The sequence below is a fragment of the Peromyscus maniculatus genome, chromosome 4, assembly GCF_049852395.1.
Source record: "Peromyscus maniculatus bairdii isolate BWxNUB_F1_BW_parent chromosome 4, HU_Pman_BW_mat_3.1, whole genome shotgun sequence".
Taxonomy (NCBI): Eukaryota; Metazoa; Chordata; class Mammalia; order Rodentia; family Cricetidae; genus Peromyscus; species Peromyscus maniculatus.
In genome coordinates, this window is record NC_134855.1 from 86,679,475 (window position 1) to 86,693,917 (window position 14,443).

Consider the following 14,443-nt stretch of genomic DNA (forward strand, 5'->3'; position numbering starts at 1 on the left):
CTCCTCAGGCATGCAACACTTGGAGATCAAAAACAAAAGTTGCATGGTGCTCATCATGTGGCTCGGCTTTGTTGGATCTCTGTCAAGCAGCTGTGCTGGCTTTATGACTTTTGCTCTTCCAGATATGGCTGTGCCACAGTGTCCCATTTATAACAATCCCATCAACTACAAATCTAGGGAAAAGTTTAAATAGTTGAACCCAAAGAGGTCAGTGTTGGAGAGGAGGTCTTCATGTTTCTTGTAACTGCTGTCAGAACATTCTCACATCTAACAGAGGTCCCAAAAAAGAATTAGGAAATGAGAATATCATCTAGCTGGAACTAATAATGAAAGACTTGCTCAGTCATCTAAAAGCAGAATTAAGAGTTTCTTCTGGCCCGGTGGTGGTGGCACATGCCTTTAATCCCAGCACTTGGGTGAAACAGTGGATCTCTGTAGCTGTAAGTTTTCTCAGGTCCCACCTGGCCCTGCTGGTCCTACAGTGATTATAAAATAATTATTCAGAGGCTTAACATTATTTACAAACTGTATGGCCTATGGCAGGCTTCTTGCTAGCTAGTTCTTATAATTTAGCTCAACCCGTAACTATTAATCTATATATTGCCACGTGTTCCATAGCTTTATCTGCATCCCATTACATGTTGCTCCTGGGATGGCAGTATGGCATCTCCCCTATTCTGACTTTCTCTTTCCTGTTTCTCTCCTTGGATTTCCTGCCTGCCTCTAAGCTGCCATGCCATAGGCTAAAGCAGCTTACTTGTTAACCAATGGGAACAACATATATTCACAGAGTACAGAAAGACATCCTCCAGCACTTTCCCTTTTTAGATATCCCCCAGCAGATGTCTGAGTTTGAGGCCAGCCTGGCCAACAAAGTGAGTTCCATGACAACCAGGGCTACTCAGAGAAATTTTGTCTTGAAAACACAAACAAACAAACAGAATTTCTTCTATTTGACAGAAAGTGTTCTGTCTTTGAACATCATAGATAATTTAACATTTCTCCTGTTCGTCTATGACTACTTTCTACAATGGCTTGTATTGAAACGGTACAGGAAGTAGACCTTTTGCCTCTGTCTCCAAGAAGTCAGGAATTTGTAGCATCAGACTTTTAGGCACACGCAGTCGGGCTGGGGTGGGCAGAAATTGCTGAATATAGATTAGAATAAGTGCAGGGGACTAAGGGAGCTCCACAAGAATTACACCACAGGGGCCAGACAGGCTGCAAAGCTGAGGAGTCATAGGCAGGTCTATGAAGCCATAGCGATGGGAACGAAGAAGATGTGTGAACAGAGACTATCTCACAAACACCCTACTAGAGATGTGTCCAGTTGCTCAAGAGCCTACATAGAGCTGAAGCAGGAATTTCTTACCACATCTTCCTTATCCTCTTATTTGACTTGGTCCTCACTCTAACTTAGCCTTTGGATATAAGTATAGAAAACAAGTAAAAATGAAGGAGTGGAGGAGAAAATAAAGTGGCTACAATGTATCAGTTACTGGTAAATCCATTTTCTGAGTCTGAGAGTCAAGTGAGAAACGATTTTATGTAATTTATTTGAATACAATTATGGGATTGTATTGCAAGTGCAAAGATTTTTTAGAACAAAAGGGTCAGGAAGTTTGAAATTCAAAGTCTCAGGTTTTATCCCAATGTTCCAGGGAAAGCTCAGGGGAAGGAAATGCTTTGTTAACAATAACTCAGTTGTGATTGTTGAGCCACGACATGAGCAAAGGTCTCTGGATTACCAGTTCTTTGCTCTTTACCCTCCACCCCACTGCCCAGGCAATTATAGGTATGCATGCTCCACACTCCCTTAGTCAGGAGGCAGATGCCACTGACAGTGGTGTTTGCATTTTCAGATTCCACTTCAGGAATGAAAAATGCTGAAGCAGTCAAAATTTATCACTTCCATGTTTCTTAATAATGTTTAACTTTTATTTAAAAATATCTAGGAGATAAAAAAAAGCATGCTATCTGGCCAATCTACTCCCTTTACCCCCAGCTGTTAACTTCAGAACACATCTGAAGTCCTTCTCTGGCATGTGGTTTAGGAGAGGAGCAGACAACTTGTGACAAGAATCAGATTTATATTTCTAATTTTTCCCCCTTGGTACTAGTACCACCATCAATTATTTTCACAGTCAGCTTTTGAGAACTTTGAGGATAATTAGCATCTGGATATTTACACATGTATAGGTGAGCCTTAAACTCTTCAGAGAATCACATTCTTCCCTCTGGAAAGAGCATTTGTTGTGGGAAACATCTCCCTGAGCCCTGCTTGAAAGAGACTCCTGTGTTCACTTCTGAGCAATGGAGGTGAAGAACTTCGAAGCTTGGGATTATGTTGTATTTGCAGGCCTCTTCGTCATCTCCTCTGGAATTGGTGTCTTCTTTGCCATAAAGGAGAGAAAGAAAGCAACATCTCGGGAATTCTTGGTAGGAGGGAGACAAATGAGCTTTGGCCCTGTAGCCTTGTCTCTGACAGCCAGCTTCATGTCAGCTGTCACTGTCCTGGGGACTCCTGCTGAAGTCTACCGCTTCGGAGCATCCTTCTTCCTTTTCATCATTTCGTATGCCTTTGTGGTCCTCTGCACATCTGAACTCTTTCTTCCCGTGTTCTACAGATCTGGCATCACAAGCACCTATGAGGTAAGAGACCACCTCCTCCCTGTCCAGTGCCTCGGGAGATGCCACTGACTTTCCACTTGGAGGGTTTTTCTTTTCCTTGGTGGGTTGATGTTCCATGAATGCATATAATCCTGACACCAGTAATGGGGTAGTACTTTCAAGGTAATTCCATATTGTTAAAAAGATAGAATGCCTGGCTGGCTCTGCCTCCTGAGTGCTGGGATTAAAGGTGTGTGCCACCACCGTATGGCGGATCTCTGTGAGTTTGAGGCCAGCCTGGATTACCAAGTGAGTTCCAGGAAAGGCACAAAGCTACACAGAGAAACCCTGTCTCGAAAAACCAAAAAAAAAAAAAAAAAAGAAAAAAAAATAGAATGCATTATGGGCATTATGGGTGGGAGTGCTATGTTTTGTCACTTTGTAGCAGGCAATTAATAATGTTACACTGGCTATTCCCATAATTTACTGAGCATCAATGTGTAAAATATATTTTGGGAAAAAGTGAGAAATATTTATATTTATAATATTTATGTCTAGTTGGTGAAAGACAATGAAAAGATATAATGCTATTAACATTATAATTTCTCAGCTGAGAAAACTGAGATCTAGATAGGTAAGTTAGGCATGTTTTAATACTAAATAAAAATCTACTGAGATGCTAATTTGTATATGATCTTTTTTATGGCCCATCTATCAAACAGTAGATCTCTAATGCTAATTATTACTAAATTCCAATTTTTAAGAAGCAAGTAAGAGTATTTTGTAAAAGTGAGAAATATTTCAGTAGGAAGGAATCCCAAAATAATAAAAATATGTAAATAATTGTAATGAGTGGAAAATAAGCCATGGAATTTTGGCTTTGAAACAATGTTCAATAAAACCAACATGTTCAAAACTGAATTTTCATGCCCAGTATTTAAGAGTGACGATAAAGCAGTTTTTAAGAGAGAAAAAAAAAACATAGAATTTCACTGTCAATGAAAACTCTGGAAGTCACAGCAAAAGACTTATAAAAAACTTATCATAAAAAAATCAGTGAGATGAACTATTATGTTTGTTTAGCCTTCCAAAGCCATTCAGGCAAATAAATACTCTAAAGGAAGTCTTAAGACATACAGAGAGCCTGCCATATCCCAAATGTTCAATGTTAATTATCCTGATGCTGAGAAATTAATTGCAGTTGGGAAATTCAATAGGTATAGTCTGAGACACAAACTCAAGAGATAATAGCTAAATTTATGACTAGCTCTAAAAATGTGCACACATGCCATTAAACAGTAATGTACTTCTGAAAATGTACATGTGGCCTGGGTTTTCCCATCCATGTGTGAGCATTTGACTGCAAAAAATATTGCTGGGTTTTCTAATTTTGTTCTAGAAATGTTTTGAATGTTCTCAACTCTATGTCCATTTTGCCTCTTGGAATATATGCTATGATTAGCCATTCATTCCATAAATATTCATAAAGCATTTACTCATCCTGTGTACATTTCAGGCTTTGAGGACATGCATTAAACTAATGATCTACCCTTATGGGGCTTCCGTTCATGCAAGTGAGACTAACAATACATACATAAAACATTTATAACCTAAGGTTGTCTGCACAGTATTTAACTGTGGACTGAGTACTGTTCTAAGTATTTAACTGTATTAACACATTTGGTCTTTGCTGGCACAAAAATCACAGCGCTCACCTCAGGTAATCAGAGATAACTTGTTCTGGAGACAAATTTGAGTGAATGTGGCCCTGCAAAGACAGAGTTAGGTTACCAAAGTTTCTATGTTTACTTTAAAATGATTATATGATATGTTTACATGGAGCAACCTGCCTTCTCCAATCCTTGTAACTTGTAACTGGTTTTGGTAAAGTGAATGAGATACTACAAAGGCAATTACACATATTGCAAACACATAACTGAAGAGATTTAAGACTCCTTTCAAATTTACATGTTAAATTCAGATACAAACTTGTTTTAAAAGTACTATTGTGAGCAAGGATGCTTTAAAACCCTTAGTACTATAACAGGAGCACATGAGGATTTTATGTAAATACCTGTGAGGTTATATTGAGTTTGGCCTGTGCCTTACAAGAATTGGCGGTATGGCCCAGAGGTAAACAGAATAAACTCTAATGTCAACCTGCTGGCTTTGACAGCCACTTCTGCCACATGCTAACGGCATGACCGGAGGAATTTCTTAAGCACTCTGTATTGTCAATAATAACTTCTGTCTTGAAGGATTTCTACAGTGAAGCAGTAGCCATGCTTCTCACCATGATGATAATGGACTAAACCTTTGAAACTGTAAGCAAGCCACAATTAAACATTTCCTTTTACAAGAGTTGCTATGGTCATGGTGTCTCTTCACACAAATAGAAACCTAAACACAACTCTTGTCTAAATTCACTAACTGCGTGCCTTTCTCTGTTTTCTAGTACTTACAGTTACGATTCAACAAAATAGTTCGCTATGCAGCAACGGTCATCTACATTGTGCAGACGGTGAGAAGGATTATGGCAGGACTGGGAATTGAGGGTGACAAGAAATAGCTTCAGTTCTGTTTATTTTGAGGGGAAGCACTCTCAATTAAAGGACAGCTTTGATGCTAAAAAAGTTACTCTCTTTTTCTAAAGAAAGCACTTTTAAGATATGTAAGTATCCTGAGACGAATCTACCCTATATAGACTCCATATTTCTGGACCAACAACTAGAAACAAATTGTAAGCTGGGCATGGCAGCCTAGGCTTTTAATCCCAGCATTGTGAAGCAGAGGCAGGTGGATCTCCCTGAGTTCATGGACACTCTGGTTTACATAGTGATGTTAATCAGGGCCTTATCTCAAAAAACTAACACACACATACACACACAAAAAAAACATACATGTGTATATACATATGTACACACAAATGCATGTATGTATACACAGATACATGCAAATACAAATTGTATGTATATTATACACACACACACACACACACAACACACACACACACACATATATATATATATAAAATAAAAACAAATTGTATCAGACGCCACAGAGAAAAGATTTTTCTTCAAATTTATTTCATCCTTTCAACATTTTAAAGATTTAGTTATGGAAAGATCTAATAAGTTATTATGTTGTTGTTTTATTTGGAGACAAGTTCTCCCAATATAAACCAGTCTGGAAATTTTCCTGCCTCTGTATCAAGTTCTGGGTTCTTTTATGCACTACCTCGCCTGGCATAATTTTGTAAATCTGAATCACACCAGAAAAGCTTACTTTTCTCTAAGCTCCTTGCCTCTACTGCAGTAATTTCCATTAACATACCTGCTTCCTTCTTATGGATTCTTTCCCCACATGGGCTTTGGGATTCTTTAAGCTGCCCAAGCTCATCTGCACACACAAAAGCTGTTTCCTGCCACCCTGCTAGTACCCTCTGCTACAGGATAACCTCCTGCCCTCCTAAAACCCTGCCTCTGCTTGAAGGGTTTACCTAAAATAGGTGAATAATCCTTTCCCTTCCAGCTACTAGCTATATTTAATTAAATGGTGATTGTATTACATAAGGTTCCTATCCCAATCAGTCTTACTTTTTTTCCAATTTAAATACATTTCTCCCTTTCCTTTTTTCCTTCCTAAACCTCCCATATACCCACCCCCCATTCTTCTTCTAATTCATTGCCTATTTTTTCACTAATTGTTATTGCATGCATATATGCACATGTATATATACATTTATTCCTAAATATACCTTTTAAGTCCATACACATATGATACTCCTTGTATGTCTGCTTTCAGGGCTGACCATTTGACACTGTACAACTAACTTGTAAAAAGCAATCCTTTTTTTTTTTAAGCATTTGTATTATTGCTTGGATTCTTTTTTTTTTTTTTTTTTTTTTTGGCCAGCACTTGCATTTCTGTGCTTGTTTGTTTATTTATTTATTTATTTATTTATTTATTTATTTATTTATTTATTTATTTATTTATATTTTATTTTACAATACAATTCATTTCTACCTATCAGCCACGGATTCCCTTGTTCTCCCCCCCTCCCACCTCCTCCCCTTCCCCCCAGGCCACGCCCCCATTCCCACCTCCTCCAGGGCAAAGCCTCCCCCGAGGACTGAGATCAACCTGGTAGACTCAGTCCAGGCAGGTACAGTCTCCTTCTCCCAGGCCGAGCGTAGCGACCCTGCATAAGCCCCAGGTTTCAAACAGCTAACTCATGCAATGAGCAAAGGACCTGGTCCCACTGCCTAGATACCTCCCAAACGTTTCAAGCCAATCAACTGCCTCACCCATTCAGAGGGCCTGATCCAGTTGGGGGCCCCTCAGCTGTTGGTTCATAGTTCATGTCTTAAACAGCCCATATTTGCATTTTAAAACCATGGCATTCACATGGGATTCATATTCACATAGTTCTAAATAATGAAATTCGGTTTAAAATAAAATGGAAGTTAACTAATTTCCACCAGTGAATCAATTGCAATTATGTAAATTAGAGCAAGCTCCGATAATGGCGGCCATCTTTGATGTCAATCTTCCTTGCACAGTTCCTTCTCAGAGACTTTCCCATCTCTATTAACTCAGGGTTTGTTTGTTTTTTGTTTTTTGTTTTTGTTGTTGTTGGTTTTGTTTTTGTAGCAAATTGCTGTTAATTTTTATTTACTCTTTTTATGTGTTTATATGTGTCCTGTGCATATGTGTATGTGTGCTCATTTGCATATGCACAGGTGCACAGAGGTGTGTGTGTGTGTGTAGGTAGAAAAAACTGATGTCAGGTATCTTCCTGGATTGCTTTTTCATATTCTTTAAGACAGGGTCTCTTAATCATTCCCAGACTCACCAACACAACCATCCTTCTAGCCAATCTGCTCCACGGCTCCCTCTACCTTCTGAAGCTGGAATTACAAGGAACCTGCCATGCCTAGCCAGCGTTTGTGTAGATTTTGCAGACCCAAACCCAGTCCTCTTGCTTGAGGAAGCCATCCCTCCTGCCCATCAAAGCTTCCGGAGTTGCTGTTTATCCTTCAGAAAACACCAAATACAAAATTAGTAAGAATCTTTAAAATTCACCTTTCTTCATCTTATAGGTGAATTCCCTCTATAAATAGAGAGTAAGCCACTTTAAAATAGGACGTGTGAGAATGAAATGTTTGGTGAAGAGCTGAAGGGAGTAACTTATTCAGAATAAGGTCAATAAAGAACTTTCTAGGTAGGTTCCCCTCTCATTCTGCTTTCTCTCTGTTCCTGTGTCTACACCAGATTCTCTACACAGGAGTCGTGGTCTACGCCCCTGCTCTGGCTCTCAATCAAGGTGAGTTATTGGCATATTTCACCTCAAGATTCCTGAATTCTCAGCTTTGAAAAAAAATATATATATATATATATATATATTTGATACCTCATGGGAGAGATATCCTGGTAATTAGTAGGTTCCGAATGTCACTACATGTGTGAAGCTCTAAAAATGTACTGAATACTGAAAATAATAAAAACTATACTTAATGGATTTTGCTTTACAAAGTTGCTTGATTGTGAACAGACAGTTCAATTGCATGTTGTTTGGGTGTTTCAAGTTTGTTTTTCAATATTTGAAATGATGACAGATTTGGTATTGTATATTCATAAGTACTAAGTAAGGTCATCAGTGTTGAAGACCACTTCATAGAGTAGAAAATCAGAGCACAATAGTAAAAGATGCTTATAGTTACATTGAGATGTATAGCTGATCCTTTCAAAATAATAGATTCCTGGAAAGAAAAATAACAAAAATAGGATTTAGCTTTCTCAGTGACATCTCTCATATTGAAAGAACTTGGTAGTCAAATTAATTGAGCTGTGTTGTTACATTGGGAAGTACTAGTTTCTCAAAAACTTAGCTTCAAGACTATTTCTTATATTGCCTAGAAGTATATCAAATATACACTTGATATTAAAAATTAGCAGCAAGCTCAAAATTCATGCTCTTCCTCCATGCAATGTTTATGCATCACTTTACAAATAGATGACAGAAATAAATCAGCACAGGTGGCTTCAGATTGCTCCGTAGACATAGTTAAGAAGCAACACCAAAGCTCGACCTAGGATTGAAGATACAGAAGCAGAGGAGGTCAAACTTGTTTTACTTTTCACAGAGAAGTTTGCTTTAATGTTTTTTCTTCTTTTGTAGTGACTGGGTTTGATCTCTGGGGCTCTGTGTTTGCAACAGGAATCGTTTGCACATTCTACTGTAGTTTGGTATGTATAGGGCCATGAAAAAATATTATGAACTACTTCCTAATATGGGATAAGGGTAAATCTCTAACAAGAGGGCATGTAATTATGGAGGGACTAGCTATTCCAAAACCATATGAAGGCATATTGCCTTTTTCTGATGTAATTTCTTGAGGAAGGCACTATTTTTTCTTTAAAAGTCTTGGCAGTGGTCATTATAAAGAGTATTTGGGCACCGGGCAGTGGTGGCACATGCCTTTAATCCCAGCACTTGGGAGGCAGAGGCAGGCGGATCTCTGTGAGTTCGAGGCCAGCCTGGTCTCCAAAGCGAGTTCCAGGAAAGGCGCAAAGCTACAAAGAGAAACCCTGTCTCGGAAAAAAAAAAAAAAGAGTATTTGGGCTGAGATTATTCAGAAGAATAAAGCTTTATTCTTTTGGGGTCCCTGTGGTAGCAGCTGAGTGTGCAACTATTTCACTAGGTTTGGGTCATTGCAGGGATCTGAAGTGGCTTGAGTTTTGTAACTCACTTTGATTCATGCAATTTAAAAAAGTGTAAAGCCTGTCTGCAGAAAGAATCAAATTTAGGACTATAAAATAGCCCAATTAAAATCCTAAAATAATCAAGCTTTCTCAGAAGAATAAAAGAGTTGACATCAAGTAAACCATGTCTAATGAGAAATAGTTCAGTGAAAGAAATATATTCTCAATCAGAGGATAAGTGACCCTTTGTAACTTCCAAAAATCCATAACATTTATATTTTTCTGGATATTCTAAGAAAAATGACAAAGTACATGCATGTGAATGATCAAGGAAGTTGGCATTTAATAATCTGAGGAATCTGTGGTTATTTTGTCTCTTGTTTATATAAGATAATGTATAATGTTTTGATTGCATGAATTCTCAGTTTTCAACCAAGCTATGTGGTATTGTTAGAATGTTTATATAGTTCTGACAATAAATTTAGATCAATAAATATTTAATATGTACTTATTTTGTACCTATTTCATACAATTGAAATCTTTTATTCTTCTGAATCATCATATAATTATACTTTACTACTTATTACCAGGTAGGTACATTGTCTATCTGCACAGCAAAGAAGAATAAAACAATTGACATATTATAGCTGGCTATCCATGTATTTGACATTATGCTCATATCACATACCCTTTGTAACATATATCACCATAATATACAATTCAAGATGCTTTTATCTCTCTTTTACATATTATAGACCCAACCATTTCTCAATGTTGAAACATTTATCTTTATTTCTCTCTCTTTTTGTTCTCACAACTATAATTCTTATACACTCCCTCATACTTTGCTTAAGAAGAGGCTATTCCTCTGTCCACCCTGATCATGTATGACAGGTTTGTTGCTCTATTAGAAAGGAAACTAGATTCTAGACATAATTTTTAGATTTTTGGCTGAGATTTCACAGAATATCAGAGCCCCCCAAAACATCTTTCAACACTCCCACCCACATAGAAATAACAAAACAGTACAATATAGAAAAAAACTTAAATGCGTATCATCAAGAAGGTGTGAACAGTATTGTGTAAGATGGATCAGACTCTCTGTAGGCAAGCTCATAGGTGTGTCCTTTTTTGGATTAGTGAGCTTTAGGCTCCTATGGATACCAGCTGAGTTTGGGACTTTCTTATTAAGCTTAGATATTTTGATGGATCTGATGTGATTCAAATTTAGTAACTCACTTTGATTTATGCATTGTAAAAAAGTACAAAACATCTCTGGAGAATGAATCTAGCTTAGGATGCTAAAATAACCCAATTAAAATACTAAAATATTATATCATCAGAAATAGAATGTAACAATGCACCACAAGTGAAGATCAGTAAAACCTCAAACAAGAGCTATTCCTTTCAGGAATACTATATACTAAATTGTAAGATGTTGAATAAAGAGATATGGATAAACTAGTTCGATAATGCATATCATGAATAGTCATGTTACAACCATTTTAATAAATGGGACACATTTGAAGAGATGAGTGCCATCTTGGAAGATACAGCTGAAGAAATAACAGCATGTTTCAGAAAGATGATGAAATTAAAAAAAGAAACAAAATATATTGATGACAAAATGAAATTCAATTTATGTTCAATTGGAGACTAGGGGGAGACTTGGTATATTTACCAAGAGTGGAGAAAAGACAATATTTACAAATACTATGTCTTGAAGTACATTAGAATTGACAAGAGTAGGAATCTATATTTAGCAAGTACCATCTTTAGAGATAAAGAAAAGTCCATCTCTAGGCATGTCAGTGATAACACTGACCAGTGTGCATGTGGAAGACCTAAAAAAGAGCCTATGCATGAACTCTTCTGGCAGATTTCCTGGCAATTTTTACTATTTATTATAGAAGCTGGAAACAGTGGAATAGTATGTTCAACGATTGAGGGCAAACAACTCCCAAGTGACAGTTAGGTTTCCAACAAAGCTATCTTTGAGGAACTGAATATCAGTTAATCTGAGTACTTATGACTAATAAATAATTTCCTTGGACTCATCTAAAGGAAATACTATGGAAAAGCTGAAAGTAGTGTTGCTGTTGATGATAAGAAAGAAAATACAAACTAATCCAAAAGTTCAAAATGCTACCAAAATCTGGTACTTATTGTGAGTGGGAAGGATGCTCAAAATGCTTTAGACTTTTGTGCATTTTAGATTTTGTATTGGGATTACTAGCAACTCCATGATAAAATCTATACAAATATTCCAACATCAGTAAGACTCTGAAATGTGAAACACATCTTTACTAAGCATTTCATACAAAAGATTCACAAGTTTTAGCATTTGGTAATTGTTATTTTAGTATGATTTATATGTAAATTTGTCTATTTGTTCTATTTTGTCAATACTTGTTTTCTTGTTCTATTGCTTAGATACATTGAAGATGCTTTATTTAAATACTACTTTTTCATTTTAGCTGTTTTATTAAATAGATCGTCTTGAAATTTTCCCTTATATTCATAAAAGTCAAATTTAAACAATTTGATAATGCCCCAAATTCAAGATTTTTGAAAGCTTTAAATATGTTAGATATTTTCCTAATTCACATGTTATTATTTCATAATTTGGAAGGGGTCATTTTTCTTAAACCTAAACTCTATATTACAATTATTAATGGTAAGTTTCTACGTTACAAATAATAATATAGAAAATTTAATAATATTACATACAAATCAGAGAACAAAGTTTCATGTTTTAACCAGCTCGGCACCTCCAATCTTTCTTGCACAACCTGTATGTTTTAACTATCATTTATTCATGTTGACTGACCAAATTCTTGCTTTTGACCATTCATGGAACAACAAGCTTGTTAGTGTGGAATTGAAATGATGTCATTAGATGTAGCTGAGTCCTTCATCTAATCTCACCTCATCACACATCTGGTGAATCTCTTCTCTATCTAGCCAGGCAAGAGGTGACAATTCTCACCAAAAAGAAAATTTATTTGTCCAACAGTTGTTGTGGAATATTATTTCAACTATGTAAATATGTGTTACATTTTATGTTGAAGAATATTACTTTAATTACATTAAGGAATGTTATATTTGTTTATGCTGCATTTGTTTAATGATGTAAAGATGTGTTACATTTGTTTTATGCTGCACTGTTTAATGATGTAAACATGTGTTTGCCTGCCCAAGGCACCTTATTGGTCTAATAAAAAGCTGAACAGATAATAGTGAGGCAGTAGAGGGATAGCTGGGGCTGGTAGACAGAGAGAATAAATAGAAGAAGGCATCTTGTCTCAAGAGAAGAATGAGAGAAAGAGAACAAGGGAGGAAGAGGGAGATACTCAGGGCTAGCCAGCCAGGCGGCCCCCAGCTCACCAAACATGGAGTAGGACAAACAGAATGAAAGAGAGGTTAAAATCCCCAAGACAAAATGTAAAGGAAGAGAAACAGGTTAAATTAAGTTATAACAGCTAGAAGGAAAAGCCTAAACTAAGGCTGAGCATTCATAATTGATAGTAAATCTCCATGTCATGATTTAAGAGCTGGTTCACGGTCCAAGAAAGCCTGCCACATTTGGCATTCTAACAGGGGGCCTGAGTTTGCACACAGGACCTGAGAAAGCTTGGGGGGGGGGGAAGAAAAAGAAAGAAATGGATAGGGCACCTTTAAAAGGCTCTGCTGTACACTGAGCACTCAAGTAGGTGGGATGCTAAGTAGAAATAGCAAGCTAAGCAGAAATGCCTGCCAACCTGAAGGCACCACCTTCCTAGTGCTGGGGTGGTTAAATGCAGCCTCAGGTTAAACACTCACGGACCTAAGCAGGACAGAGCCAGCTGCCAGTGCAAATCTACTTAGCAGTTTAATGTTTGGCTCATGAGGTCAGAAAAGGCTAGAGACACTCAGTCAAGACAGGTCCAGAAGGAAAAAATCCTCTAAATAGGTTACAGTGTGTTTGAAAACATGCATAGGGTTAAGAAAGAAAGGAAAATAGGTATAGACAGGCATAGAAAGAAGTAAATAGTTTGTGAGTAAAGTCTTTAAAGAGAGAGTAAAGTTATATTAAAGAATAAGACACAAAAACATGGGAAATAAACAGTGAATCTGGATCTTGTATGGTATTGTGTTGACTTTGAATTTTTTGAATGCTGATGGACAAATGATAGCTGCTGAGAGACACTGGATTGTAAAAGGAGCTGCTGAATCAAACCACCCTAGGTACTTTAGGGATGCTTTAACTTTAAAATGAAATTCAGAAAATGCATTGTGTTGGGGAAGAGGTTATACTTTTGTTTTCACAGGAAATGAAAAGATGTGGATTCTTTCAAGGTTAATAGAGAACAGGCTTGATGCAGAGAACTCCTGAAAATCTTGGCTACAGACATAAAAAAAATAAACCAAGAAAGACTACCTGACAGGTGACATGTATATATTGATCCCTCTGCATGGGAACAGTTTTGAGACTGGAATACAAATATTACAACCTGTTTTCCTAGGACTTGACCATTATATCAATTTTCTCAGGGTCCCCTACAGATGCCATTGCCTTCAAACAATGGGAAGCAGTCTAGAGAACAAAATGCCCACATTTCCAAGAGGTGGAGTGGATGGTTTTTGGTCATTTGGTGGGTTATGGATATTTGTAATCATTTAGGTGGATATAGGATAAAAAGACAACTATTAACCTCATATATGTTACATTGGTGTGGTATGTTGATATAAAGTTTTAAATTATTTTTGTTATACTGCATGTGTGTTTCTACTCATGTTTGGGTTATTGTGCTTATGCAGCTCATTTAAAAATATAATGTATAATTAAGAAATGCGTTAGTAGCTAGTCATCTATAATAATTACACTTGTAGTCATATTAGGTATGTTTTCCAGGTTAAACAGATACATTGTAGATAGATAGGTGATTTTCAAATGCTTCAGAGACATACAAAATATGGCACTTAAGATATTTAATAACCTAAGACTTCTAATGACAATGAGACATGTCTACTCCTGGCAACACCAATCTACTTCATAAAAATATGATGGGCATCAAGGAACCTCCATGTGGAGTTTGCTTTCATTGGGGCAAAGCTAGCCATTTGGGCAAGAAACTGTCCTTGCCTT

General features: G+C 36.9%; 1 protein-coding gene across 1 annotated transcript in view; it reads left to right on the forward strand.

Annotated features, from left to right (window-relative positions):
• Nucleotides 1-1,847: 1,847 nt before the first annotated feature.
• Slc5a12 (solute carrier family 5 member 12) overlaps nt 1,848-14,443 on the forward strand; it is a 47,635-nt gene continuing 35,039 nt past the window's right edge. Inside the window, exons 1-4 of the mRNA XM_006980814.4 lie at nt 1,848-2,652; nt 5,066-5,131; nt 7,885-7,936; nt 8,792-8,859. Of these exons, the coding sequence (XP_006980876.1) occupies nt 2,314-2,652; nt 5,066-5,131; nt 7,885-7,936; nt 8,792-8,859 (525 nt within the window). The 5' untranslated portion in view covers nt 1,848-2,313. The remainder of the gene's footprint in view (nt 2,653-5,065; nt 5,132-7,884; nt 7,937-8,791; nt 8,860-14,443) is intronic.